Source organism: Podarcis liolepis (assembly GCF_965112155.1).
Source record: "Podarcis liolepis genome assembly, chromosome: 7".
Classification (NCBI taxonomy): Eukaryota; Metazoa; Chordata; class Lepidosauria; order Squamata; family Lacertidae; genus Podarcis; species Podarcis liolepis.
Genome location: NC_139561.1, coordinates 6335172 through 6360016, shown reverse-complemented (window position 1 = coordinate 6360016; position 24845 = coordinate 6335172). Strand labels below are relative to the sequence as shown.

Sequence of the window (24845 nt, the reverse complement as noted above, 5' to 3'; positions counted from 1 at the left end):
CATTAGGAGCACACCTCCTTGTGCTTGGTTCTAACTTACTAGTGAAAAAAAAATCTTTTTAGGACTTGGCTGGAAGTCTGTTTAAAACAAAAGATTAAGTTATTTGCCAACCACTTTTAGCTGGGATTAATGCCAGCCTGGAGCTACTTACGTTGCTGCAGATCTCACTAATCTTTCTGGACCTTGGAATTGCTGATATGGAAACTTTATTTAAGCATAAAGTCTGAGATTTTTTCAATCCTCTTTTTCGGAAACATCTGGCAGGTGGATCAAATGAAGATTTTGGTAAGTACTGCTTCCAGCTTCGCCACGGTAGTGATAACAATTGTTTTCTTTTGGTGCCATCGGCTAATGGGATTCCACTGCAAGAATGGACATAGTTAATCACCTTATGAAGTTTTGCAATCTGAAACAAGTTGCTGGGCAAGAGAGATGGGTATCTTTGTGCATATGGTAGCCATGGAAGACAAGCTGGTCTTGAAGATGCTGATGGACACATATGTTTTGAGAGGTCCCAACCCCACCTGGAGATCCCAGCAGAGATTGAGCCTGGGAGCTTTTGCCATTCTGCCCTTCCCCTATCGTACTGCACTGCATTTTGTTCAAGATGCCATTTAACCTGCAATAATTATCTAACGAGCAAATCTGATCTCTCCTTCAGGCTGTCCTCGTATTTCTTGTCTCCCTGACTTGTTCTTCAGCCAGTGATGTAAGTCACCATTTCTCAACGTTGGGATGGGGAAAAGAGGCTGACCCCATTTAAGGAGGCTACTTATTGTTTTATGGGCATCTCCACGGGGCAGCCTTTCCCAGATGCCTGATAGGATAGATTAGGTTCTGAAGTCCAGGACGGGGGAGAAACTCACTCAGTCAGGTTCACATTTTAGTATGAACCCACCTGATTTGAATTTCTCAAAACAATGTGAACAGAAACACAGCTAGCCTTCAGAATTCACATTTCTCTGAATTTTGTGGTGCAGTTGTTGTTGGTTGTTGTTTTTTGTAGACAAAAATGCATCTGTTAAGAAAAACTGTGCATAAAAACGAATGTGTTAGTGAAAATAGCATGTGGAAATGCATGATATTAAGGGGAATTACTTAAAAAAACATGTGCATATCCGGCAAAGTCACAAGCAAAAATGTGCCACCCTGGTTTTCTTTGGCATGGATGATGGCAGAAGCGGTGGGGGAGGGTGTCCCCCCAAACAAGGAGCTTGCCCCCCCCCCTTGTCCATCGCATTGCTGGACTATGTCATTGCTGGATGACACTGCTGGATATTTCATGGACATATACTGTTATTTTTCTTTCAGAGGTCAGAACACAGTTCGTCTACCTGGAGATATACTTTGCCTTTTCTGTGCTCCTTCTTTTTTCTGTGGAGGAAAAGCGGGAGATACATTCAATAAATAATACTAAAAAATAAATCTTCATGATGACTTGATGTCCAGCTTTGATACAGTCTACTTGAAAAATTGTTGAAGCCCCCTCCATCCCCAGCCAAGGCAGAGTTTCATAGCCCCCCCCCGCATGCCTACCCCCTGCCTCGTTCATTACAGCCCTTTTTTAAACTCCCTAGGTTATTGCTGTAAAGCACCAAGGAAATACCGACACCAGCACCCACCAGGCGGTGAGGGTCAACCAGGAAGATCAAACGGCCAATATCCACAACTATAATGGGTGGAACGGATGGGATGCCGTCTGGGATTACCAAAAGGTAACCCCGCCCCCAAAAGCAGATAGTAATTCAGACCCACTAATTCTGGACAGATCCATGGAGATTTGAATCTTTGGATTTATAATTAAAATCTGCTTTTTCTTGCATTTGATAGGGCCTTTTTGCTGCAAGGCTGTTTCGGAAGAGGGTCTGTGTTGTAGCAGCAATGGATTTCGAGCTATTCCCAAGCCTGGAGACACTCCACAGTTTCAAAGGGCAGAAGGTATTGTAGTGGAAATTATATGCTTTGATTGGTAGCCTACATGAGAAGAGATGTAAAAACTGCAAGAGTGTTTGAGAGGATATTAGGAGAAACTGCTTCCTCACACTGCCTTATGAATGTGTCCAGATGATGCAATCTTGATTTCCTACACCCAATTGGGCTTGCGCAGACTGCTGAATCGGTTCACCTTGGACTGAAAGAATGAGCATCTTACTATAAATTACCAAAAAACTAAAGTTGTGATGTTTGGCAAATCTAAGAAAAGTTACAATTGCTTGCTCGAAGGAAATGCACTGGAGCAAGTATTTTCATTTAAGTATCTCAGTTTGGTCTTTCAGTGGGCAGGCTAATGGTCTGCACAGCTTCAATCAAGCACCTTATTTAGCTGGTAGAACTTTAAATGGACTACTACGATTCCAGCCTACAAAAGGGGCAACTTGCTGCAGCCCACTTTAGAACTTTATAAGACCGGGGTGTTGCCAGAGATGTTCTATGGAGCACCACTGTGGGCCATGGCCAATTTTGATTTACTGGAGAGACTCCTGCCAGTCTCTTTGTTGTTGTTTAGTCATTTAGTCGTGCCTGACTCTTTGTGACCCCATGGACCAGAGCACACCAGGCACTCCTGTCTTCCACTGCCTCCCGCAGTTTGGTCAAACTCACGCTGGTAGCTTCGAGAACACTGTCCAACCATCTTGATCTCTGCCTTCCCCTTCTCCTTGTGCCCTCCATCTTTCCCAACATCAGGGTCTTTTCCAGGGAGTCTTCTCTTCTCATGAGGTGGCCAAAGTATTGGAGCCTCAGCTTCAGGATCTGTCCTTCCAGTGAGCACTCAGGGCTGATTTCCTTCAGAATGGAGAGGTTGATCTTCTTGCAGCCCATGGGACTCTCAAGAGTCTCCTCCAGCACCAGAATTCAAAAGCATCAATTCTTCGGCGATCAGCCTTCTTTATGGTCCAGCTCTGACTTCCATACATCACTACTGGGAAAACCAGAGCTTTAACTATACGGACCTTTGTCGGCAAGGTGATGCCTCTGCTTTTTAAGATGCTGTCCAGGTTTGTCATTGCTTTTCTCCCAAGAAGCAGGCGTCTTTTAATTTTGTGGCTGCTGTCACCATCTGCAGTGATCATGGAGCCCAAGAAAGTAAAATCTCTCACTGCTTCCATTTCTTCCCCTTCTATTTGCCAGGAGGTGATGGGACCAGTGGCCATGATCTTCCTTTTTTTTATATGTTGAGCTTTAGACTATATTTTGCGCTCTCCTCTTTCACCCTCCCTACCTCTACCAAAATAGCACTGCTCCCTGCAGAAATGGGTGTAATGCCCATTCAAGCCAAAGCCCTTAGACTAGCTCTGCTTTTTTGGTTTAATCCCCCCCCCAAGCATGTATCAAAATCCCTCATGACAATTTTGGAAGACATGACCCCAAACTCATGGAAACGTGAAATGGAATCTGCTGCCACGAGGTTGGGACCCTCTGCCTCCTTTCTTGTGACTCAGGGTTTTGAGAGAGCTAAATAATTAATACTCCACCCCCCCCCCCATATCATCTTTTGGATTGAGCTAAAGAATTAATACTTCAAAGGCTTAGAGACACCAAGATGCAATCACAAACTACTGAGCTCAGCATCTGTCAGTCTAACTAAGTGTATGTTTTTTTATTCCATTGTCTGCATCCCTGTGGGATGCGGGTGGCACTGTGGGTTAAACCACAGAGCCTAGGGCTTGCCGATCGGAAGGTCGGCGGTTTGAATCCCCGCGACGGGGTGAGCTCCTGTTGCTCGGTCCCTGCTCCTGCCAACCTAGCAGTTCGAAAGCACATCAAAGTGCAAGTAGATCAATAGGTACCGCTGTGGCGGGAAGGTAAACAGCGTTTCCATGCACTACTCTGGTTCGCCAGAAGCGGCTTAGTCATGCTGGCCACATGACCCGGAAGCTGTACGCCGGCTCCCTCGGCCAATAAAGCGAGATGAGCGCCACAACCCCAGAGTCGGCCACGACTGGACCTAATGGTCAGGAGTCCCTTTACCTTTATGCATCCCTGCCAAGATAGATTTGCCAAATGTTAAAATGAGGATAGCCTTTACACAGGCAAGACTAAACGTCCTTCCGTTAGCAGATTCGACGGACTGACATAAAGGAGTTCCTAAGGAGGATAGAATTTGTGGCTGCAACTCTGTGTCAATAGGAGACATAACTCATCTACTCCTAGAATGCCCTCTTTATAATGACCTTAGAAACAATTACTTCCACCCATTGTTAAGATCGCAGGAGGGAGGGACGTCTCTTGCAAAGACCTGTTTTTTGATGTCTGATGTAGAGAGGTTTACAATGGTACCTCGGGTTAAGTACTTAATTCGTTCCAGAGGTCCGTTCTTAACCTGAAACTGTTCTTAACCTGAAGCACCACTTTAGCTAATGGGGCCTCCTGCTGCGCCACCGGAGCACGATTTCTGTTCTCATCCTGAAGCAAAGATCTTAACCCGAGGTACTATTTCTGGGTTAGCAGAGTCTGTAACCTGAAGCGTATGTAACCTGAATCGTATGTAACCCGAGGTACCGCTGTATATCCTTTAGAACATCCAAATTCCTTACCAAGGCTTTACAGATTCGTGTAATGAAACATTGAAACTTAAAGGGGGAATGAGAAATTATTTATCCTGTAGACGTCAGGAAGTAGAAATGTAAACCACTATTATTAGCAGCATTCTTATTATTTTTATGTGTGTAATGGCTGCTCACTAAACACAATAAATTGAACTGAACTGAACTTATCAATCTGCCAGGAATGTGCAGGAGAATCTCAACCTTGAGCTGGCCTGATAGACAGTAGCTTGCCCTGTACTTCTTGCTGAACCAGGCACCCAGCTCTGATTATGCAGACTTGATTTACCTCTGTAGAAGCTCATGAAATTTATAGGCCTGGGGACTCCACTTTTGTGGGTTCCCCAAACGGCCGCTATTCTTCTGACCAAATGAAGTTGTCCTAAACATCACAATGGTGTGTGGAATGAAGAAAGACAGATGCCAGCAGGAAAATCTGCGGATCACTCCCATTAGCTTTAAATCTGTTGCTGAAATGGGAAACTCGACACCAGGCACGGATTCCGTTGTCTGGCACGGCCGCCTCTTGTGATTCTCTCCCGGTGCTGCCATACGCAGAGCAGGCCTACAGATGAGCCACAGGGAGGGCTAACAAAGGAATTTGTGGAGGAAATTGGGCATAGAAGATGGACCAGGAAGGGAGCTGTTCAACAGTGGAATGGACTCCCTCGGAAGGTGGTGGCCTCTCCTTCACTGGAGGATTTTCAACAGAGGTTAGATGGCCATCTGTCAGGGATACTTGAGCTGTGATTCCTGCTTTGCAGGAGGTTGAGCTAAAAGATCCTTCTTCAACAATTCTATGATAATTTTGGACAGGGCCGTCTTAAGCGTATCTGGCGCCATGGTGCAAAGATCCCTCTGGCGCCCCCCCCCCCTTTCCCAGAGTTGCCAACCTTTTTTAGGGAAGACAGCGCTGCCGGCGACAGGCCCAGCTTTGCGGGGCTGGAGGAGGCGGGCAGCGGCTGGAGGGCAGCTCCTCCAGCGGGGAAGAGGCGGAGGCTGGATGTGGCGGCTCCTGGTTCAGCTGGCCGCTTCGTGCCACGGTGGCCATGGCAGGTGGAGGCTCCTGGCGCGGCGCGGTATGGCGGAGGTGGGCGAGGGTGGTGAGCTGATGCTGGGAGGTGCCACGTCCAGCTTCTGCCTCTTCCCTGGCGCCCTCCAGAACGTGGCGCCCTGGCGCCCTGCACCACTAGCCTCTATGGGTAAGACACCCCTGATTTTGGAATGCAAGCTTTTTTCTACTTAATTGATGAAGAATGGTTTTTAAAAAGTGAGGGAGATTTTCAGCCCTGCACTAGAGCATCTCCATACAAGATGGGTGACACCTGGCTTGAGAGCAGCACATGTGAAAAGGATCTAGGAGTCTTAGTTGACCACAACCTTGACATGAGCCAACAGTGTGACGCGGCAGCTAAAAAAGCCAATGCAATTCTGGGCTGCATCAGTAGAAGTATAGCATCTAGATCAAGGGAAGTAATAGTGCCACTGTATTCTGCTCTGGTCAGACCTCACCTGGAGTACTGTGTCCAGTTCTGGGCACCACAGTTCAAGAAGGACACTGACAAACTGGAATGTGTCCAGAGAAGGGCAACCAAAATGGTCAAAGGCCTGGAAACGATGCCCTATGAGGAACGGCTAAGGGAGCTGGGCATGTTTAGCCTGGAGAAGAGGAGGTTAAGGGGTGATATGATAGCCATGTTCAAATATATAAAAGGATGTCACATAGAGGAGGGAGAAAGGTTGTTTTCTGCTGCTCCAGAGAAGCGGACACGGAGCAATGGATCCAAACTACAAGAAAGAAGATTCCACCTAAACACTAGGAAGAACTTCCTGACAGTAAGAGCTGTTTGACAGTGGAATTTGCTGCCAAGGAGTGTGGTGGAGTCTCCTACTTTGGAGGTCTTTAAGCAGAGGCTTGACAACCATATGTCAGGAGTGCTCTGATGGTGTTTCCTGCTTGGCAGGGGGTTGGACTCGATGGCCCTTGTGGTCTCTTCTAACTCTATGATTCTATGATTCTATGATTCTATGATCTCCAAGCATGATCTCTGATCATGATAAATTTCCACTAGTAATTCCAATTTTTTCATCCCTCCCTGGCACAGCTGTCCAAGAGCACCCTTCCGGCGAGTGACTTAACATTCTTGGTTGGCAAGACCCGTGTCCAGAACACTGTTCAGTTTGGAAGCCCCATTGAGCAGCTCTGCAGTGGGATTCCTGTGTACTACGCCTCCAAAGAGCAAGGTGAGGCAGGTTTCTCTTGCTCTCTAGCTGCAGAAATGGCTGTGTGGGGTTAAACTCAGTGGGCAGATAATCTTGGTCAACCTGGTGCCCTCCAGGTATTTTGGACTACAATTCCCATCACACACACCCAGCAGCATGACTGTATGATGCTGGGACTGGAAGGAGACGTTGTCCAAAACATCTGGAAGGGGACCAGGTTAAGGAAGGTAGTAGGAGATCATGACCAGTCAGGTTGACACACAGAGGAGAGGAGGTGGCCTTCCTATCCTTTCTAAATGGTATCCCCACTAGGGAGCAGGACATCAAACCCCACTTGACAGTTGTGCAGGCTGGTCAAACTGCTCTTGGAAGGGTAGGCCTCATCCTGGCTGCTGAGCCAAAGGGAGAAGTGAGCTCAGATTAAGGTTCCTTTAAACCGATGAGTTTTTTGCTTAGATGTCCTGCTCCTACCATTTTCTGTACAGCACAGGGAACACCTCTGCTGATCTGAAGCCATTTCAAGCCTCTAGGTCAGTGGATTCCAAAGAGGGCAGTAGTGCCCCCCATATATCGGGGAGCCCTCTAAGAGGCAAGGGGGTGGCAGGGGGGCACTGGAGGGGCAAAAGCTGGTATCACATGATCAAGTTCATTAGTTTTGTTGAATTCATTAAACGAAATAGTTTAAACCGGATTTTGGATAAATGTGCAGTTAATTCCTACTGTTTGGAATTTTATTGTGTCACTGTCTTCCTTAGTGGGTTGTGCAAACCCCTATTCGGAATACAGTCGTACCTTGGATCCTGAACACCTTGCGAGTCAAACGTTTTGGCTCCCGAATGCCACAAACCTGGAAGTGAGTGTTCCGGTTTGCGAATGTTCTTTGGAACCCAAACGTCTGATGTGACTTCCATAGCTTCTGATTGGCTGCAGGAGCTTCCTGCAGCCAATCAGAAGCCGCACCTTGGTTTCTGAACATTTTGGAAGTCAAACAGACTTCTGGAACGGATTCCATTCGACTTCCGAGGTACCACTGTAATGGGTAAGGGAGGGATCACTGGAACTGGGGTGGGGGTGGGTGGTCCCAAAAATGTTTGGGAACCATTGAGCCAGATATTTCCATCTGAAGGAACCTTGGGATTTGGGGCTGTGTAGAAGGGTAAAATACTACAGCAAGAAATTAATCACCAGCACGCACACACACACACACACAATGCCAAGACTTTTGTAGGGAACAGTTGCACGATAGCCAAACTCATTCCAAGCCAGTTTAAGCCTCTTGTGTAGACGTGATTCAAGCTGACTTTGCAGAGTGTATAGAACATGGGTCGGCAAACTAAGGGCTGCGGGCCAGATCAGGCCCAATTGCCCTCTGGATCCGTCCTGTGGACAGTCCTAGAATCGCTACTTGGATCGGTGTGATCTTTGGGGCTGCGCCATATTTTTTTTTTGCATTTTTTCCGGGCGCCATTCCCCCACCCCTCTCACACACCTCCTCCTGGCTTCTCCCCACCCTGCGGAGGAAGGGAGGTGGGCTTTGATTGGTGCCAGCCAATCCAAAGCCTTGCCGCCCGAGTGCTGAGGCGCAGCCCAGACTCGCCACCTGCCCACTGGCCTCTCCATCCATGGCCGCGCTGTGGGCATTGTGGCGGGCACATTGTGGGGCATTGGCCGGAGCTTGGTGCGCCTGCTGGCCCCACGCCCAGGAAGGCTGGCCTGGAAAGGAGAGGCGACGCCACCACCACCGGCTCCCAACCGCAGGCAGAGTGGTGGAGGAGGTAGGAAAGCAGGGGGAGGGGAGGGGCTGGGGGGAGAGAGGAGCCCCCCTCCGCTGTGTGCGTGCACATGCGCAGTCTAGCCCGCCACGGGGTCTGAGGGGCGGTGAACTGGCCCCCTCCTAAAAAAGTTTGCTGCCCCCTGGCGTAGAAGCTGCATTTATTTTCCAGCCCCCCAATTTGGAAAGGCCAGCCATGTCTTGGAGATGGCAGCACTGTGTCTGATGCTTCTTTGCTAATAATTGTGTTGTGTTTTCCCCCTTCACAGGAGCCAACCTCCCCTTGCAGAGTCGAGGGTGTGCGAATGTCGGGATCCTACGTGGCTTATTCAACATCTATCTCTGCGGCAACATTCCGAGTTGCTAAAATGCTGGCCAAGAGTCCACAGAGCGAATCTTTGCCTTCCTTGTTCTCCTCACAACAACCTTTTCGCTGTCCATGTTTTCCTCTCCAGCCACTGCTCAGTTTTCCAAGCCCAATCCAGCTATCAGCACTTGAAGAATAATAATAAACGTTTACAACATGAATGGGTCTTGATTTCAATTTCTTGAAATTTGAAGGAAGATTTAATAATGCGACATGAAGCACTGCACTCAGTTGTGTGTCATTTTTAAAAATTCCAACATGCAACCAAAGAGGCTTCAATCTAGGTGAGAAGACCGGTCTCTGTGTTTGGGGGGGGGGGAGGTAAGAGGGGCTTTCTATAAAGCATTAGCCTCCATCCCTTCCTCACATCTTAATTTGTCGCAAAGAGACAAAAGTAGCACCTCAAGTTTCAACAGCTGGATTTCTGTTCAGTTTGCCCACTTACCAAATTGGTACTCAGCTGGGTTCACTGCATGGAAGAGGTGCAGAGGCCTTTCTGCAGTCATAGCGTGTCTCTAATCAGCTACACTTTGGAACTCCCTGCCTATTGATATCTGGCAGGCGCCTTCACTGTGCTCTTTTCAGCTGAAAACATTTTTGCTTAGACAATATAATAATAATAATAATTTATTATTTATACCCCGCCCATCTGGCTGAGTTTCCCCAGCCACTCTGGGTGGCTTCCAATCAAGTGTTAAAAACAATACAGCATTAAAGATAAGAATCTTTATTTGCGTCAGCCATCGGCCATAGCAATAAAACAACAATACGACACACAAAGAATAAAACTAAAAAGTCAATTATATAAAATACATTTTAGGGGACGACAAAATAATAGTAGCAAAACATAGCGATAATAATAGTAAAATCCTAGGAGAGGAATCTGGGCGACGACGCTAATGTCACTCAGGTAGCAGCTCTCAATCTCATTGCTCTCTCGACAAATTTGGCAACCTTCTCTGTTGTCGAGCCGTTCTGGTCGGCCAGGAGTGAGAACAGCTTGGCTTCGCAAGAGTGGCCCGGGATGGCAGACAGGAGCGGCGCGATGGTCTCGTCCCTGAGATCTTTATATAGGGAGCAAGACAAGAGGACGTGTGACACAGTCTCCACGCAGCCAGCTCCACAGGGGCAGAGCCGGTTCTCAAATGAAGTTCCTTGATATCTACCCTCAAGAACAGCCGAGGGTAACATATTGAGTCTGGCCAGTGTAAAGGCCCGTCTGAGTTTTGGAATGGTTAAGGTAGACAAATAAGGTGCCCGAAAATCAAAGTGGGAGGGGGGCAGATAAGCGTACCAAGCACTAAATTTCTTAATATAGGCCAGATTATTTTGCTGCTCAATATCCTTCATGCGCTGATCAATAATAGTTTTTGCCTTGGGGAGACCCATTTTCAGGAGATGCTGTGCTTGGAGGCCACATATAAGTAGTTTTTGATGCACTACTTTGGACCACCGACTTCTATGTGCATCTCGTGCTACTAGAGGTAGTAGTCCGGATGGGTTTAAATTTAAGCGAAGCCAATAGTTAAATGTTCTTAACCAGGTTCGGGTTTCGACGGAGAGGAGGCCAGTCTCCAGCCGTAGGGCCGCATTTGGTGCGCATGGTGGAACGCCTAGAATCAATACAGCATTAAATATTAAAAACTTCCCTAAACAGGGATTGCCTTCAGATGTCTTTTAAAGAGAAGATAGCTGCTTATTTCCTTCACATCTGAAGGGAGGGCATTCCACACAACGGGCGCCACTACCAAGAAGGCCCTCTGCCTGGTTCCCTGTAACTTGGCTTCTCGCAGTGAGGGAACTGCCAGAAGGCCCTCGGCGCTGGACCTCAGTGTCCAGGCTGAACGATGGAGGTGGAGACGCTCCTTCAGGTATACTGAGCTGAGGCTGTTTAGGGCTTTAAAGGTCAGCACCAACACTTTGAATTGTGCTCGGAAACGTACTCGGAAATGTAGACAAAACGATGTCTTTTTAGTTTATTGCTGGGTTGTTTTTTTAACGTTGTCGTTACTTATTTAATTGCTATATTCTTTTGTAAACCATTAGATGTGTTTCATTAACCATCAAGAGGTATACAAATTTTATGGAATTAATAAATATACTTAATCGGAAAGAGTTGTGGTTGCCGAGTAAATGAGCGAAAAGGTAGGCTGTATTTCAGGACTAGCTAAAACCTGGCTTGTGGGCCACATCAGGGCACCCACCAGAGCAAAATATTGATGGCCCCACCGAGTGGAGGGGTATTAAATAAATGAATAAGCTAGAGACAGCACCTGGTCTTCTGCCTAGCTCAGCACTAGGATGGGGTTCAAAAGTGCCACCACCCCAGTCCTCGGATTGGTTATTTGTGTTGGGATACTGCCAGGGAGACAAAGTCCATCATGGCCCCAAGCCGTGTGCCGGACGATCCATCGATCTCCCGTAGGCACGCAGTACCAGCGATTAGCGACATGAGTTTCTAGAAAATATCTTGCCACATTCCAGAGCTCATGCACACTCTTATCAGCAGATAATTGACAGCAGAAGTCGCACTCAGGAGAGCATTATTTACAAGCTTTATTCAGCGTTGATCAGAACAAAGAAAGACATGACTGTCTGCGTCAGTGTCTCCGACAGAGAGAGAAAAACGAAAGCAATAGCAAACATAAACATCCTGTGAACAGGACATGCGCAGACTCTGACTCACAAAGACTGCTCTCTTTTAAGGTGGAACGGAAATATCCTAACAATTTGATGAGTGAGAAGGCAGCTGAGCTGCATGCAACAGAGTGGAGCGGGTGTATCTACCACTGGGAAGACACCCCTCAGGCTCAAAAATGTTGGTGCACACACACCCTGGCTGTAAATGCTCAGAGACATGCTTAGTTCTTTATCAATTATTCACATCTTTCTTAGCTAAGACAGACTCTGAAGATGGGTTCTATCTAGGGCAGTGGTTCCCAAACGCTTCGGAGCCACTGCCTCCGTGGCCCCATAGACACACCTCCAGGGCTGGATGTAGGTCTGATGAGGCCCTCAGCTACTGAAGGTAATGGGGCCCTTTATATGTCCAGCTGTCCTTTATCAACAACAAATTGTCGCTGTTTTTTGTGTTGAATATATGCTACATGGTCGTTTATGGACCTAATAGGTACAGTGGTGCCTCGCAAGACAAAAAGAATCCGTTCTGTGATTCTCTTCGTCTAGCGGTTTTTTCGTCTTGCGAAGCAGGCCCATTGACAGATTAGCGGATTAGCGCTATTAGCGGCTTTTAGCGGCTTATCTGCTGATCGGATCAGCTGATAAGCGGCTTAGCAGCTTAGAAAAGGGGGGGGGGAACCCCGCAGGAACTCGCAAGGCATTGTCGTCTTGCGAAGCAAGCCCATAGGAAATTCATTTTGCGAAGCACCTCCAAAACGGAAAACCCTTTCGTTTAGCGGGTTTTCCGTCTTGCGAGGCATTCGTCTTGTGGGGCACCACTGTATCTAAAGCCATTTGCACATAACAAAATATGTTTTTTTTATCTTATATTTTGGAAATGTACATCCAGTTTTCTATCCAGGGGGTTTAAATGCATTTTCTTAAATGACCGTTGATGGCTTTTGTCGCTGCATATGCCACACAGGAGCTAAACAGTGAAAGGACCTTATTTTGTAGTTGCTGGGGAGAAGGCTTTGGTTTAGGAACGGACTTCCAGAATGGATTAAGTTTGAGAACCAAGGTACCACTGTAGTGACTTTGAAAAAAGAAGCCAAGAGCGGGGAGGGTTGGGAAGTTGCTTTTCTTTATTAACAGGTCTTGGGTTGGGCTGCAGCTTTCAAGGGAAGCAGAAGAAAGCCCAAGAAGCTGAGGAAAGTGAGATAATTCACGGGGAGGCAGAAAGCTTGGAAGAGCATGGAATACTGGGAGGCAGCTCAGGAGGTCTACAGGTTGAGGTTTGCGCAGACGGAGATGCCCAGAATGCCAAGGATGCCAGCCTTGGCACAGCCGCCGGCATGGAATCCACCTAGGTGGGAGGAGACAAGAAAAACAAATTACACACAAAGATAAAAAATAAATTTGAGACCTGAAAACTGCGATCCTATACCCACTTACTGGGTGGAGAGCAAGTCCCTGTGAACTCAGTGGGCCTTCGCAGACTTGAATACGATTGCACTATTAGGCAGTTAGTGAGATAGTCCTCTTGTGGGATATAATCCACTGAGAGCAGTCAGGTACAACATTCCTTGTAATGCTAGAGAAGACATGCAGGGGAATGTCTGGTCCAGCCAGTCAAAACTTCCTGTTCCTCCTGGGCTGGAACAACCTTCCTTTGCATGTGATAGAAGGTGGCTGTGACCTTACCTGTCCAGGTAACAAAAGGCTGAGTCACGCACCTCTCTCTCTCTTCCCTCTTCGTTGGACCAGCTTTTATCTAGGAATGCTCTGCTAGCTTCTCAGCTAGCAGAAGCACTGGGATTGTTCCCCCATATGGGGTAGATCCCCATGTACATGTTTGTAACTAAGTCTGCCTTCAGGGATCCAACTGTGAACTGATGTAAGTAAACTTCTTTTATCGACTTTGAATAAGATTGTTGTGTCTTTATTCTTTTAAGAGGGATTCAAGGGAACTTACCAGGAATATGCAATTCAATCTGAGACAGACTGAATTGTATAATAGTGAGAGGCTTGCACAAGCCTGCAACCAGCTATCTGCTGTGCATGAGAGGGGGAATGTAAACTCTGCTAAGCAAAGAAACTTGCTAACGCAAGTTAAAGGTAAAGGGACCCCTGACCATTAAGTCCAGTTGTGGACGACTCTGGGGTTGCGGCGCTTATCTTGCTTTACTGGCCAAAGGAGCCGGCGTTTGTTCGCAGACAGTTTTTCTGGGTCATATGGACATCATGACTAAGCCGCTTCTGGCAAAGCCAGAGCAGTGCACAGAAACACCATTTACCTTCCCGCTGGAGCGATACCTATTTATCTACTTGCACTTTGACGTGCTTTCGAACTGCTAGGTTGGCAGGAGCAGGGACTGAACAATGGGAACTCACCCCATTGCGGGGATTCAAACTGCTGACCTTCTGATCAGCAAGCCCTAGCCTCTGTGGTTTAGACCACAGCACCACCCACGTCCCTAACACAAGTTAGGAAGGATATTAATAAACAATATATCCTCTCCTGCCACCCCGAACATTCCTACACCTCTTCAGTAACCAATCCAGAAAACCTGCCACTCCAGTTTGCAGAGCTCTTTTGGTCTAGTTTGATCTGCATTTCCACTGCACTTCCAACATTTAACAATTCTGGAAGTTCCATTTCCAAACTGAAGCAGCTGTTTGGCTGGACTGTGAATACTCACTCTCAACTTTTTCAACTTTGTAAACGGGCACGTTCTTGCAGAGCTTCTCGATGGAGCTGCCGAAAACAAGCCACTCCTTGATTTCTCCGAAGAAAGAGTCACTGGGTTCATATTTCGCCCACACGTTTCTGGGGGACATCATCTTGTTCATCATCTAAAAAGGGAACGTGCTTATGAAGTAACTCATTTCCAGAGGGACAGCAAGCAGCCTGATAAGCAGCAACGACTCTCTGTCAGTTTCATATAAGTTTATTTAAAAGAAAAACACATCCAGAGCATGGCGTTCTGCCTGCTCTCATTAACCTTAGTTGCTCGGTCTGACTCATTGTCCCTCCCCCAACAGGAAGGATGCCAAAATCTCGCCTTTCTTCTCCTTCCCTTCCATTACTCTCTGAGCCTCTCCAACCTCCTTGTACGGGGACTGCACGGCAGGCCTGTCTCTTCCCCAGAAGAGACAGCCTCCGACTCTGGCCTATCTGCTGGTTGCCTGGCAACGCTTTGACCGGCTTCCAATTCTTCCTCTCCTTGGGAGCTAATAGCTTGTTCCCTTGGTTGGAGGGGGGCCGGCCTGTCCTCTCCAAACTCAGACAGACAGCTTTCATCTGCAGAGTCAGCCCCTTGCTCGCTCAGCTCAATTTCTGAGGCTGACTCTTCCGCTGCGCTCTGGGGGGGGGGCACGTTCCTGACACACGCATTGCGGGGAGTTCAATTTGGGAGTTCCTTCCAACTCTACAATTCTATGATTCAAAGTGCATAAACTGAATACGATACGCAACTTGAAGACTGGGAAAAGATGTGGAAGGTGAATTTAAAATTTACAGTTTGTATTTTATTGAAAGAGAATTATATGAAAATGATGTATAGATGGTATATGACGCCAGAGAAAGTGGCAAAAATGTATAAAAAGGGATCTAAAACCTGTTGAAAATGTAAAGAAAAAGATGGTACATTTTATCATATGTGGTGGGAATGCAAAAGGGTTAGAAATTATTGGGAAATGATATATAATGAATTGAAAAAAAATGTTTAAAAAGACTTTTGTTAAGAAACCAGAAGCATTTCTCCTAGGAATTTTAGATCAAGATTAAAAAAAGAAAGAAAATTGGAAATTATTTATGTATGCAACAACAGCTGCAAGAATTATATTAGCACAAGCTTGGGAGACAGAAGAAATACTAACGAAAGAACAATGGCAAGGGAAACTTATGGAATATGCAGAACTGGCAAAATTAACAGATAAATTACATGAAAAGGATAACAAAGACTTTAAAAGAGAATGGGAACCATTTACAACATATATGAAGAGGCAACATAAAGAATTGGACTCACTGGCAGGGTTTGAATAAACAAACACAATTGTATATATAAAATGTAAGACTATATGTATTGGGAAAATTTTGGGAACAACACGCAGAGTGAGTAATATGGAAATAAAACAAAGTGGGAGTATGAGGGAAGTCCAGGGGAGGAGGGGGGAAATATGGAAAATTGTTAGAGAAATATTGTTAGAGGATATATCCATGGAAAAAACAATACAACATATTTTTTAAAAAATAAACTGAATAGGCATGTACAGTGTATGAGATATACACTGAGATGTCTGTAATGAACTTCGCAGTTACCTGCTTCTCATATGCCAGCCGCCCAACTTCTTCCAGCTCTGGAATGTAGCCTTTTTCCATCTTCATGACAAAGCAGGCCCGTCGAGAAAAGAGCCGAGTGGCAATGTATCCCTGTCATTCAAAAAAGGAGAATAAGAATTGAGATACAGTGGTGCCCCGCAAGACGAATGCCTCGCAAGACGGAAAACTCGCTAGACGAAAGAGTTTTCCGTTTTGGAGGTGCTTCGCAAAACGAATCTCCTATGGGCTTGCTTTGCAAGACGACAATGTCTTGCGAGTTCCTGCTGGTTTTCCCCCCTCCCCCCCTTTTCTAAGCCGCTAAGCCGCTTATCAGCTGATCCGATCAGCAGATAATCCGCTAAAAGCCTCTAAAAGCCGCTAATAGCGCTAATCCGCTAATCCGTCAATGGGCTTGCTTCGCAAGACGAAAAAAACCGCTAGACGAAGAGAATCACAGAACGGATTCTTTTCGTCTTGCGAGGCACCACTGTAAGGTACTACTGGGCCTTTCGGGCCCCTCTTTGCTCCCACCCCAAGGTAGGAATCGACATTGGGTCTGAACTAGAGGCCCATGGTAAACAAGAAAGACTCTTTCTGAGGCCACTGGCCAGTTTTATTAAAGGTGTCCGAATACATTTGGATGTCCTGCAACTGATTATTCAACCTCATTTTGTAGCATTTTTACTTTTAGTGGCAAGAAAGCCTTGCCAAAATGCATTAATAATTTCAGAGGTAATGACAGGCGACTAACGATACATTTGTCTGATGCCACATTTTTGTATGAACACGATTTTTCAAAAAGAAAATAAACGACCATCTTCTCCGTTACAAACTGTGTGTGAACAAATTCAGGAACATGCCTGCATTGGTGAACAAAGGGGCCTAACTCTGTCACTTGTAAAAGTGGATTTTGAGTCACTAACCTAACTCCTCCTATTGTGTCAAAATTGGATAGACTCAGCGAGTTCTTCATTCTTGCCAGAAAACCAATCTGTGTGTTGAATGTCGAGCTGACTTATTTTACGGAGCGAAGAAAGCCATTCATGCAAAAGCACGGATGAATTTGACTGTTCTGGAAACAAATTCCTCAGAATGTGACTGATGGGTGCTCGCCATTGCCATCACCCTTTACAATGTCTGTGATCACCCCAAAATAAGTTTATTTTAAACAGATGATATTGAGTGTGTGGATGGATGGATGGAATGCAGCTGAATAAAAAAACGTTTCTGCCTAAAATATTGGTTATTCCTGGTGTGAGTTCTTTCTTTCCTGTGTTGTTAAGCCCACCTTTCTTCCATAAATGAACCCAAGGCAGAATTCCTGTGCTTCCAAGATAGTCTCCCAACCAGGCGCTGACCAGTCCCAGACCTCCTTAGCTGCAAAAAAGGTAGATGGTGGCTCCACCTGCCTTCAGATCCACCCTCTGTCACCTGAGTCTGTTTTGCAGAGGACCCCAGAAGATTGTTGTGAGACAGAAACAGGTAGACTTACATGCTTGTAGTCAAAAATGGTATCTGAAGAGCAGAGTCCTCCATAGACGTGGATGTTGGCCACTTGATTCTCATTATCTATGGACACGGTTTGCTGGACATAATCACCATTGTAGCTTGGGATTCTGTAGACCTGAGAATAAATATAGCCCCCCAAATTGTTGTTATTATTTTTTTACATATTCCTTGTTGTGAAGTATGACATAAGTAAGGGTGCTTTAAGTATATATACTGTATTTTTCGCCCTATAGGATGCACCATCCCATAAGGCGCACCTAGTTTTTTGGGGGGGAAATAAAGGGGGAAAAGTTATTTTCCCCCCCCAGGCGCGGGGCTGGGGCGGGGGAGGCCCGAGCTTCCCCCGACCCCAGCCCCCAAACAGGCAGCTCTCTGCAAGCCGTGGGAGCCCAGTGCTGGCTCCCGCTGCTTGCGGAGAGGTCCGCGAAGCCTGGAGAGCGAGAGGGGTCAGTGCGCACCGACCCCTCTCGCTCTCCAGGCTTCAGCGAAAGCCTGCATTCGCCCCATAGGACGCACACACATTTCCCCTTCATTTTTGGAGGGGAAAAAGTGCGTCCTACAGGGCGAAAAATACGGTATGTATTTTAAAAAGTGTAATTCACTTAAACTTTCTTTTAAAAAATCAAAGTGACTAATGAGATAATCATTTAAAAGAACCCCATTATTTGGCAGTATGCCAAAGTACACAGCAGCAGGGGAAAAAACCCCATCAAATGCATGAAAAACTGGAGCAAAAATGAAAAACACAAATAATCAGCAAAATGGGGGAGGAATGATCTCTTTTGCAGCATCGGGAAGCAACCAACAGATCCTTGAAAGGGTCAGGTTTTAATCTGACTTCTAACAGCACCCAGTATTGGGGGGCGGAGGGTCCCCACTGCAGAGGCATGCCAGAGTGTTGGCACTACCATTACTGTGGAGGTAGGCACTTGCCCATGTGACAGGAGCTCCAATGCTGAACCGCAAGGGAGCTGATTCCCAGTTTAAAGGTAAAGGGACCCCTGACCATTAGGTCCAGTCTCGAACGACTCTGGGGTTGTGGCACTCATCTCACTTTACTGGCCGAGGGAGCCGGCGTTTGTCTGCAGACAATTTTTCTGGGTCATGTGGCCATGATCCAGAATGCAGCAGCCATACTGGTGACTGGGAGCGGCCACCGAGACCATATAACACCGGTCTTGAAAGACCTACATTGGCTCCCAGTACGTTTCCGAGCACAATTCAAAGTGTTGGTGCTGACCTTTAAAGCCCTAAACGGCCTCGGCCCAGTATACCTGAAGGAGCGTCTCCACCTCCATCGTTCTACCCGGATACTGAGGTCCAGCACCAAGGGCCTTCTGACAGTTCCCTCGCTGCGAGAAGCCAAGTTACAGGGAACCAGGCAGAGGGCCTTCTCGGTAGTGGCGCCCTCCCTGTGGAACGCCCTCCCACCAGATGTCAAAGAGAACAACAACTACCAGACTTTTAGAAGACATCTGAAGGCAGCCCTGTTTAGGGAAGCTTTTAATGTTTGATGTATCATAGTATTTTAATATTCTTTTGGAAGCCGCCCAGAGTGGCTGGGGAAACCCAGCCAGATGGGCGGGGTATAAATAATAAATTATTATTATTATTATTATTATTATTATTATTATTATTAGCTGCTTCTGGCGAACCAGAGCAGCGCATGTAAACGCCGTTTACCATCCTGCTGGAGTGGTACCTATTTATCTACTTGCACTTTGATGTGCTTTTGAACTGCTAGGTGGGCAGCAACAGGGACCGAGCAACGGGAGCTCACCCCATTGCGGGGATTCGAACCGCCGACCTTCCGATCAGCAAGCCCTAGGCTCAGTGGTTTAGACCACAGCGCCACCCACATCCAGTTTATACCAGTTTAGGGGTATAAATAAACAATATCTTCAACTGGGTTCTGAAGCTAAGAGATCATTAATGCAAAATGAACAATACCAGAGTAATATGTTCTAACTGCCACTCTCTGCTAACAAACTGAGAGCCTCCAAACTGTGTGCCTGTGTTTTCAGAGGGGCAGGATACAACCCTGTCCAAAATAAGGTGCAATTCTTAAATCTGCAAATCCACCAGTACTTCTATCTTATCTGTTTACGTTTTGCTTCATTTCTGCCAGTCCCACTTTTCACAGTATTTTAGGGGTTCTGCTCACTTTTGCATGCTGGTGTTGTGTAGGGCATACATGCAGTGGGATAAATAAAACGACAGCCCCAGTATAGTAAATACCACCACAATGGTTACGTCATTTGAAGTGTTGCCATGGTGAAAAAGAGATGATTCTGTTTACCTGGAAAGTGGCAAAAGCTGGGCTCCAGAAGACCCCCAGAACAGCGATTAATACAGCCTGGGGGAAGAAAAGGGGGAGGGGGAGATATTTTCCATTAAGATAAAATAGGACAGCAAACTCACAGTTGGAAGTGGCTCCATTTAAAGCAGTAGTTCCCAAACTTTTAGGGGTCACTGCCCCCTTGGTTCCATAACCTCATTCCCCCTACGTTACCCTGAGGAAGGTAATAACACAATAGAATTCAAAACAGTCACAATTAATGGCACATTTGTTCAGAAGTCAATTAAAATTATTTAGTTAATTCAACAAAATGGATGAAATAGACCCAGTGATAACCAACTTTTCAAAGTCTGAGAGTCACTAACATCTCCAGGACTCCTCTGCCAGCCCCTTGCCTCTTTGCACCCCCCTAGGTAACAGGCCCCCCCCCCCCCGGGCACTACCACCCTCTTTGGGAAGAACTGGTTTGATTTTGGGCTAATGGCAGTGAAGTCAATGTGGATGGGTAGCTTTGAACCTTCTGCTACCTTCTTGAAGCTCCCAGCACCACAAGTGAATGCACAATTCCATACATGGTCAGCTTCCCTGTGGCATTCAGGGATTGTCAATGCCCTGGGAGAGCAATATTACCAGTGCCCCATGCTGGTATTAGAAGAGGAATGGGATTTCCCCCAAGGAATGCAGAGGACGACCAGAAGCTCTATTCTTCCCAACTCCCACAAAGACGCTGCATTTTGTTCCCACCAGTCCAATGGGGGGGGGGTCACTGAATGACCCCTGCAGGGCCTTCAGAGAATCTGCCCAAGACATGCCTCACTTCTTGGCTTTTTATTTAAAATATTTGTGAACTGCCTCTCATCAAAATATTACCCAGGCAGTGTACAATCAAGCAATTCAATGCAAAACAGGAATGCTACATCCAATCAAAGCAGTCTAGTAAAGACAGCACGTCATGATTTCAGTAGCTAGGAATCATTCAGCTGGCATCAGAGGCTGGACTAAGCCTGAGTGATTATCCATGTTCTCAACAGCCATTGGCAGCTGTTGTCCTCAGTAGGTGGAATTCCCTTCCCCAGTCAGGGGGCCACCACGCAGAATGCCCTGCTCCAATTTGCCATACTATGAACCTCCACAGGCCTTGGAATAACACACCAAATTGAAGGTTGCCTGTAGAAAAGCTCCCCTCCCCCTGCCCCAATCTTCGGATCCTCTCTTATCCTTCTCTGGATCTCAGATCTCCTGTACCCTGCAAGAGACATGCCATATTCTCAGTTTAAACATTCATGACGTTCAAAGTTTTGATTGTGTTGTGGGTTTGAGGGTCTCAGTGCCCCGAGTCCCTTCCAAACATGGGGTCCTGTATACAGTGAGGGTTAGGGTCCAATAGGGGATTCTGTTGCTGAGCTAGACAGGCAAGTCTTTGAGGAAGACGGCGACCTCAGCTGGCCACTTAAGTGTCCTCATCAGCATCCCAAAAGAATGAGCCAGGTTGCAAGAACCACAACAAGTGATGGTGGGCCTCTCGGCTGAAGAGTGGGCCTGTCCTTCACCTGCTCACCTAGCTGCACAGTAACCCTAGCTGCTCACCTAGGAGCACAGTAGCCAGAGAGTGTGTGACAGAACTGAGTTGGAAGCAGCCTGGAGACACAGAGACCTGCTTGCTCTGTGCTGATTCCAAAGCTGTGACTCATGGAGAAGCAAGATCTGTTGGGGTGCTGATGCTATGAGTCCCTCCATCCTATGCTCACGCTGTACAGATGTGTAAATAAAACCAAATATGCCAAAGACATCACAGTCTCTGCTGACTTTCTTCCCAAGGAATCTGAACCCAGGTGTGGTGTGTAACAATATAATCCTACTCTGCTGTCAGGAAATCGTTCTGTAGTTACATAAATGAGTTCATTCAAAACCGAAGCAAGTTATTTCAAAATTCACGAAATGTAAAGTTTTGGATGAAGTGAAGGTCCCTGTATCCTTCCAAGAGATGCTAGCTTGCGGTGAATCCCCACCTGCTATGAATTTCCACCCTTACAAAGACAATTCACAACCTCACCTAAATATATTAATTTTTGCTAAAAGGATTCTGCCAGCTATACTCACGAGTCCGCTCATTTTTCTCTCAGATAAGGGGAAGAAGCTGAGAAGCAAATGGAATAAGATTCCCGAGACTTCGAACTTTTATATCTTGCCTGTAGGTGTGGGGAACATTACACAGAAATAGGCCCCGTACACTTCGGGACTCCATATCTATCGGACCCGCCATGGTAAACGGCTTTATCTGCATTTTGGGCCGAGCCGATAACCACGCCCGATAGCCCAGAGTACATTAGTCAGCTGCGAAAAAATTCCAGTTTGGTCATTTTGCAAATATCAGTTAACCCTTTCCAGAATGTCTGCGGCTGCCTGCCTCTAGTCTGACCATCTGCTCTATGATATCAGGTTCTTAAATAAAGGCGTGTGTGTCTGAGGTTCTGTGAGGGAGGGGATGCTTCTGAAACTCCCCTCACCTAAATTTTAACCAGGATTTTGGAGTTCCACATTATTAAGCTATGTTTCCGCAGCAGAACCCAACATGCATGGAAAACCCTTTGTTCTGAAATTTGCTCAGACCAACTAGTTTGTCACGGACTCCATAACTTGCTTGCCGGTTTCCCATTGGAACTTCAGACTGACCACTGTGAGAACCGGATGTTGGACCAAATAGCCATTGGCCTGATCCAGGATGGCTCTTTTATGTTTTAATTAGTGCTTATCCCTGCACCTCTAGAGTGCATTACATAGGAACAGAGTCAGACTATTGGGTCTAGCTTTGAATTGTCTAAACTGGCCAGCAGAGCTCTTCAGAATTTCAGATAGCCTTCTCACACAGCCCTGCCTGGAGATTTCACTGGGGAAATCTAGGACTTCCTTTAATCTGTTCTGGATCTTCCAAAATTCAGCATCGTTGGAGGTTGGTGGGTTCTAGCGTCAAGAGAAAGGGGGGGGAATGTTCTCTACCCACTTCCTCCTCATGCTTGCCTTTTTCTTCGTCTAAACTTTACGCATGTTGAGATCTCCTCGCAGGGGCGGTGTGTCCTTTTTTACTGCTTCAGATGAAACAGGAAGCGCTGCCTTGCTGGACCACTGCTGCCATTGCTGCCACTGCTGCCGCCACCTACCTGCTCCTGCCACCACTGCATGCCCTGCCGCATCCACCGTTGGCAGAGAAGCAGTGCTGCCATTGGCACCAATTTCAGGCAAGATCATACTGATTTTGGGTGAGGTTTTGCCCCAAATCGCACAAGATCTTGCTTGCTCTGCAAGATCTCATTCAAATCGAATCAAGTGTTCCAACAGTGTGACGCGGCAGCTAAAAAAAGCCAATGCAATTCTGGGCTGCATCAATAGGAGTATAGCATCTAGATCAAGGGAAGTAATAGTGCCACTGTATTCTGCTCTGGTCAGACCTCACCTGGAGCACTGTGTCCAGTTCTGGGCACCACAGTTCAAGAAGGACACTGACAAACTGGAACGTGTCCAGAGGAGGGCAACCAAAATGGTCAAAGGCCTGGAAACGATGCCTTATGAGGAACGGCTAAGGGAGCTGGACATGTTTAGCCTGGAGAAGAGGAGGTTAAGGGGTGATATGATAGCCATGTTCAAATATATAAAAGGATGTCACATAGAGGAGGGAGAAAGGTTGTTTTCTGCTGCTCCAGAGAAGCGGACACGGAGAAATGGATCCAAACTACAAGAAAGAAGATTCCACCTAAACATTAGGAAGAACTTCCTGACAGTAAGAGCTGTTTGACAGTGGAATTTGCTGCCAGGGAGTGTGGTGGAGTCTCCTGCTTTGGAGGTCTTTAAGCAGAGGCTTGACAACCATATGTCAGGAGTGCTCTGATGGTGTTTCCTGCTTGGCAGGGGGTTGGACTCGATGGCCCTTGTGGTCTCTTCCAACTCTATGATTCTATGTTTCTATGATTCTAAGTACCTTTATTGGCATCACGATATTATTTTAAAAATATATTTTTATTAAACAATTTCAACATAACAAATTATCAAACCATTTACAGTGCTACCTCTGGTTGCGAATGGGATCCGTTCCAGAGGCCTGTTCGCAACATAAACAGAACGCAATCGTGGGTTGTGAACTGCCACTTCTGCGCATGCGTGTGACATCATTTTGCATGTCTGCGCATGTGCGAGTGGCGAAACCCAGAAGTAACCCTTTCCGGTACTTCCAGATCGCCGCAGGACGTAACCTGAAAAAAGTATCATGAAGCAAACGTAACATGAGGTATGACTGTAATCCCATACATTATTTCCCCCTTTTTTCCCACCCCCCTTCCACCCCCCCCACCAGGGACTTCCCTCAGCTCCTTTCTCTCATTTCTCTGCACATATTGTTCTCTGCATGTTATAAAATTATACATATCCTTACGTTATCTATCTATCTTGTTATCAATTTGTGTATGGAACCTGCCAAGGAGTCCAGTTCATTTTGTTGTCTTTTTAGATAATTTGTAAAAAGTTCCCATTCTTCCTTAAGTCACAGTTGTCGTTCTCCCGCAGTTTGTATGTCAATTTAGCCAGCTCCGCATAGCTCATCAATTTTTCTTGCCACTGTTCTTTCGTTGGGATTTCCTCATTCTTCCATCCTTGTGCTATCAAGACTCTTGCCGTATTGGCATCACGATATTAAACATTTCAAGTTACTGCAGTAATTTAAAAGGGCAAGGGTCAAGCCGTCGAGGGTAGTAAGGTCACGCTGTGATCGTGCACACTTAGGTATTCTGCTTCACCCTGTCTATTCCCCAAAAGGATGGTTCGTTCCTGGTTAAATTGTGGCTAAAAAGGAAGCTACTAAGGCCATGATATCTTTGTCCCGATCTGATGGGGAGAAACCTCATTTGACTTCTTCTCAGATTTGTAGGTCGGAGGTCCAACATTGTGATGGCCTGGGACTCGGGCTCGGACTCAGAACCAGAGAAGTCTCAGTCCACACCGGATCATTTGCCTCAGGCAGCATCTGAACCTAGTCTGGGGCCTGATCCTGAAGAGCCCCAGTCTGCACAGGTTCTCCTGCAACAAGCACCAGCTGGGCCGAGTCAGGGACCTGAGCCTGCCCTGGCTCCAGATGTGGGGATTACCTTGTTGCCTTCAGATGGGCCATCACTTACAGTGTTAAGTTGTGGGTGAACATATCA

At 46.6% G+C, this 24845-nt stretch overlaps 2 protein-coding genes across 2 annotated transcripts; one reads left to right on the top strand and one right to left on the bottom strand.

Moving 5' to 3' along the window:
- Window positions 1–227: 227 nt before the first annotated feature.
- On the top strand, window positions 228–9066 carry LOC310711953 (gastrokine-1-like). Its single transcript, XM_083514480.1, has 6 exons — window positions 228–285; window positions 662–709; window positions 1578–1715; window positions 1831–1938; window positions 6650–6788; window positions 8808–9066. Exons 1-6 carry the CDS (start codon window positions 274–276, stop codon window positions 8903–8905), a joined length of 543 nt encoding a protein of 180 aa, XP_083370606.1. The 5' UTR covers window positions 228–273; the 3' UTR covers window positions 8906–9066.
- A 3585-nt stretch (window positions 9067–12651) lies between these two features.
- On the bottom strand, window positions 12652–21900 carry GKN2 (gastrokine 2). Its single transcript, XM_083514475.1, has 6 exons — window positions 21757–21900; window positions 19657–19713; window positions 17341–17472; window positions 15849–15959; window positions 14227–14380; window positions 12652–12890 (listed from the first exon to the last, which is right to left on the bottom strand). Exons 1-6 carry the CDS (start codon window positions 21766–21768, stop codon window positions 12808–12810), a joined length of 549 nt encoding a protein of 182 aa, XP_083370601.1. The 5' UTR covers window positions 21769–21900; the 3' UTR covers window positions 12652–12807.
- Window positions 21901–24845: the final 2945 nt, after the last annotated feature.

What these genes read in the sequence shown, in the direction of transcription:
- GKN2 (XM_083514475.1), bottom strand. An exon ending in CCATTTTTGACTACAAGCAT is followed by an intron (nt 15,960 to 17,340) that starts GTAAGTCTACCT and finishes TTTGAATGACAG; the next exon opens with GGATACATTGCCACTCGGCT. An exon ending in GGCTGGCATATGAGAAGCAG is followed by an intron (nt 14,381 to 15,848) that starts GTAACTGCGAAG and finishes TTCCCTTTTTAG; the next exon opens with ATGATGAACAAGATGATGTC.
- LOC310711953 (XM_083514480.1), top strand. An exon ending in CTTGTTCTTCAGCCAGTGAT is followed by an intron (nt 710 to 1,577) that starts GTAAGTCACCAT and finishes TAAACTCCCTAG; the next exon opens with GTTATTGCTGTAAAGCACCA. An exon ending in ACAGTTTCAAAGGGCAGAAG is followed by an intron (nt 1,939 to 6,649) that starts GTATTGTAGTGG and finishes TCCCTGGCACAG; the next exon opens with CTGTCCAAGAGCACCCTTCC.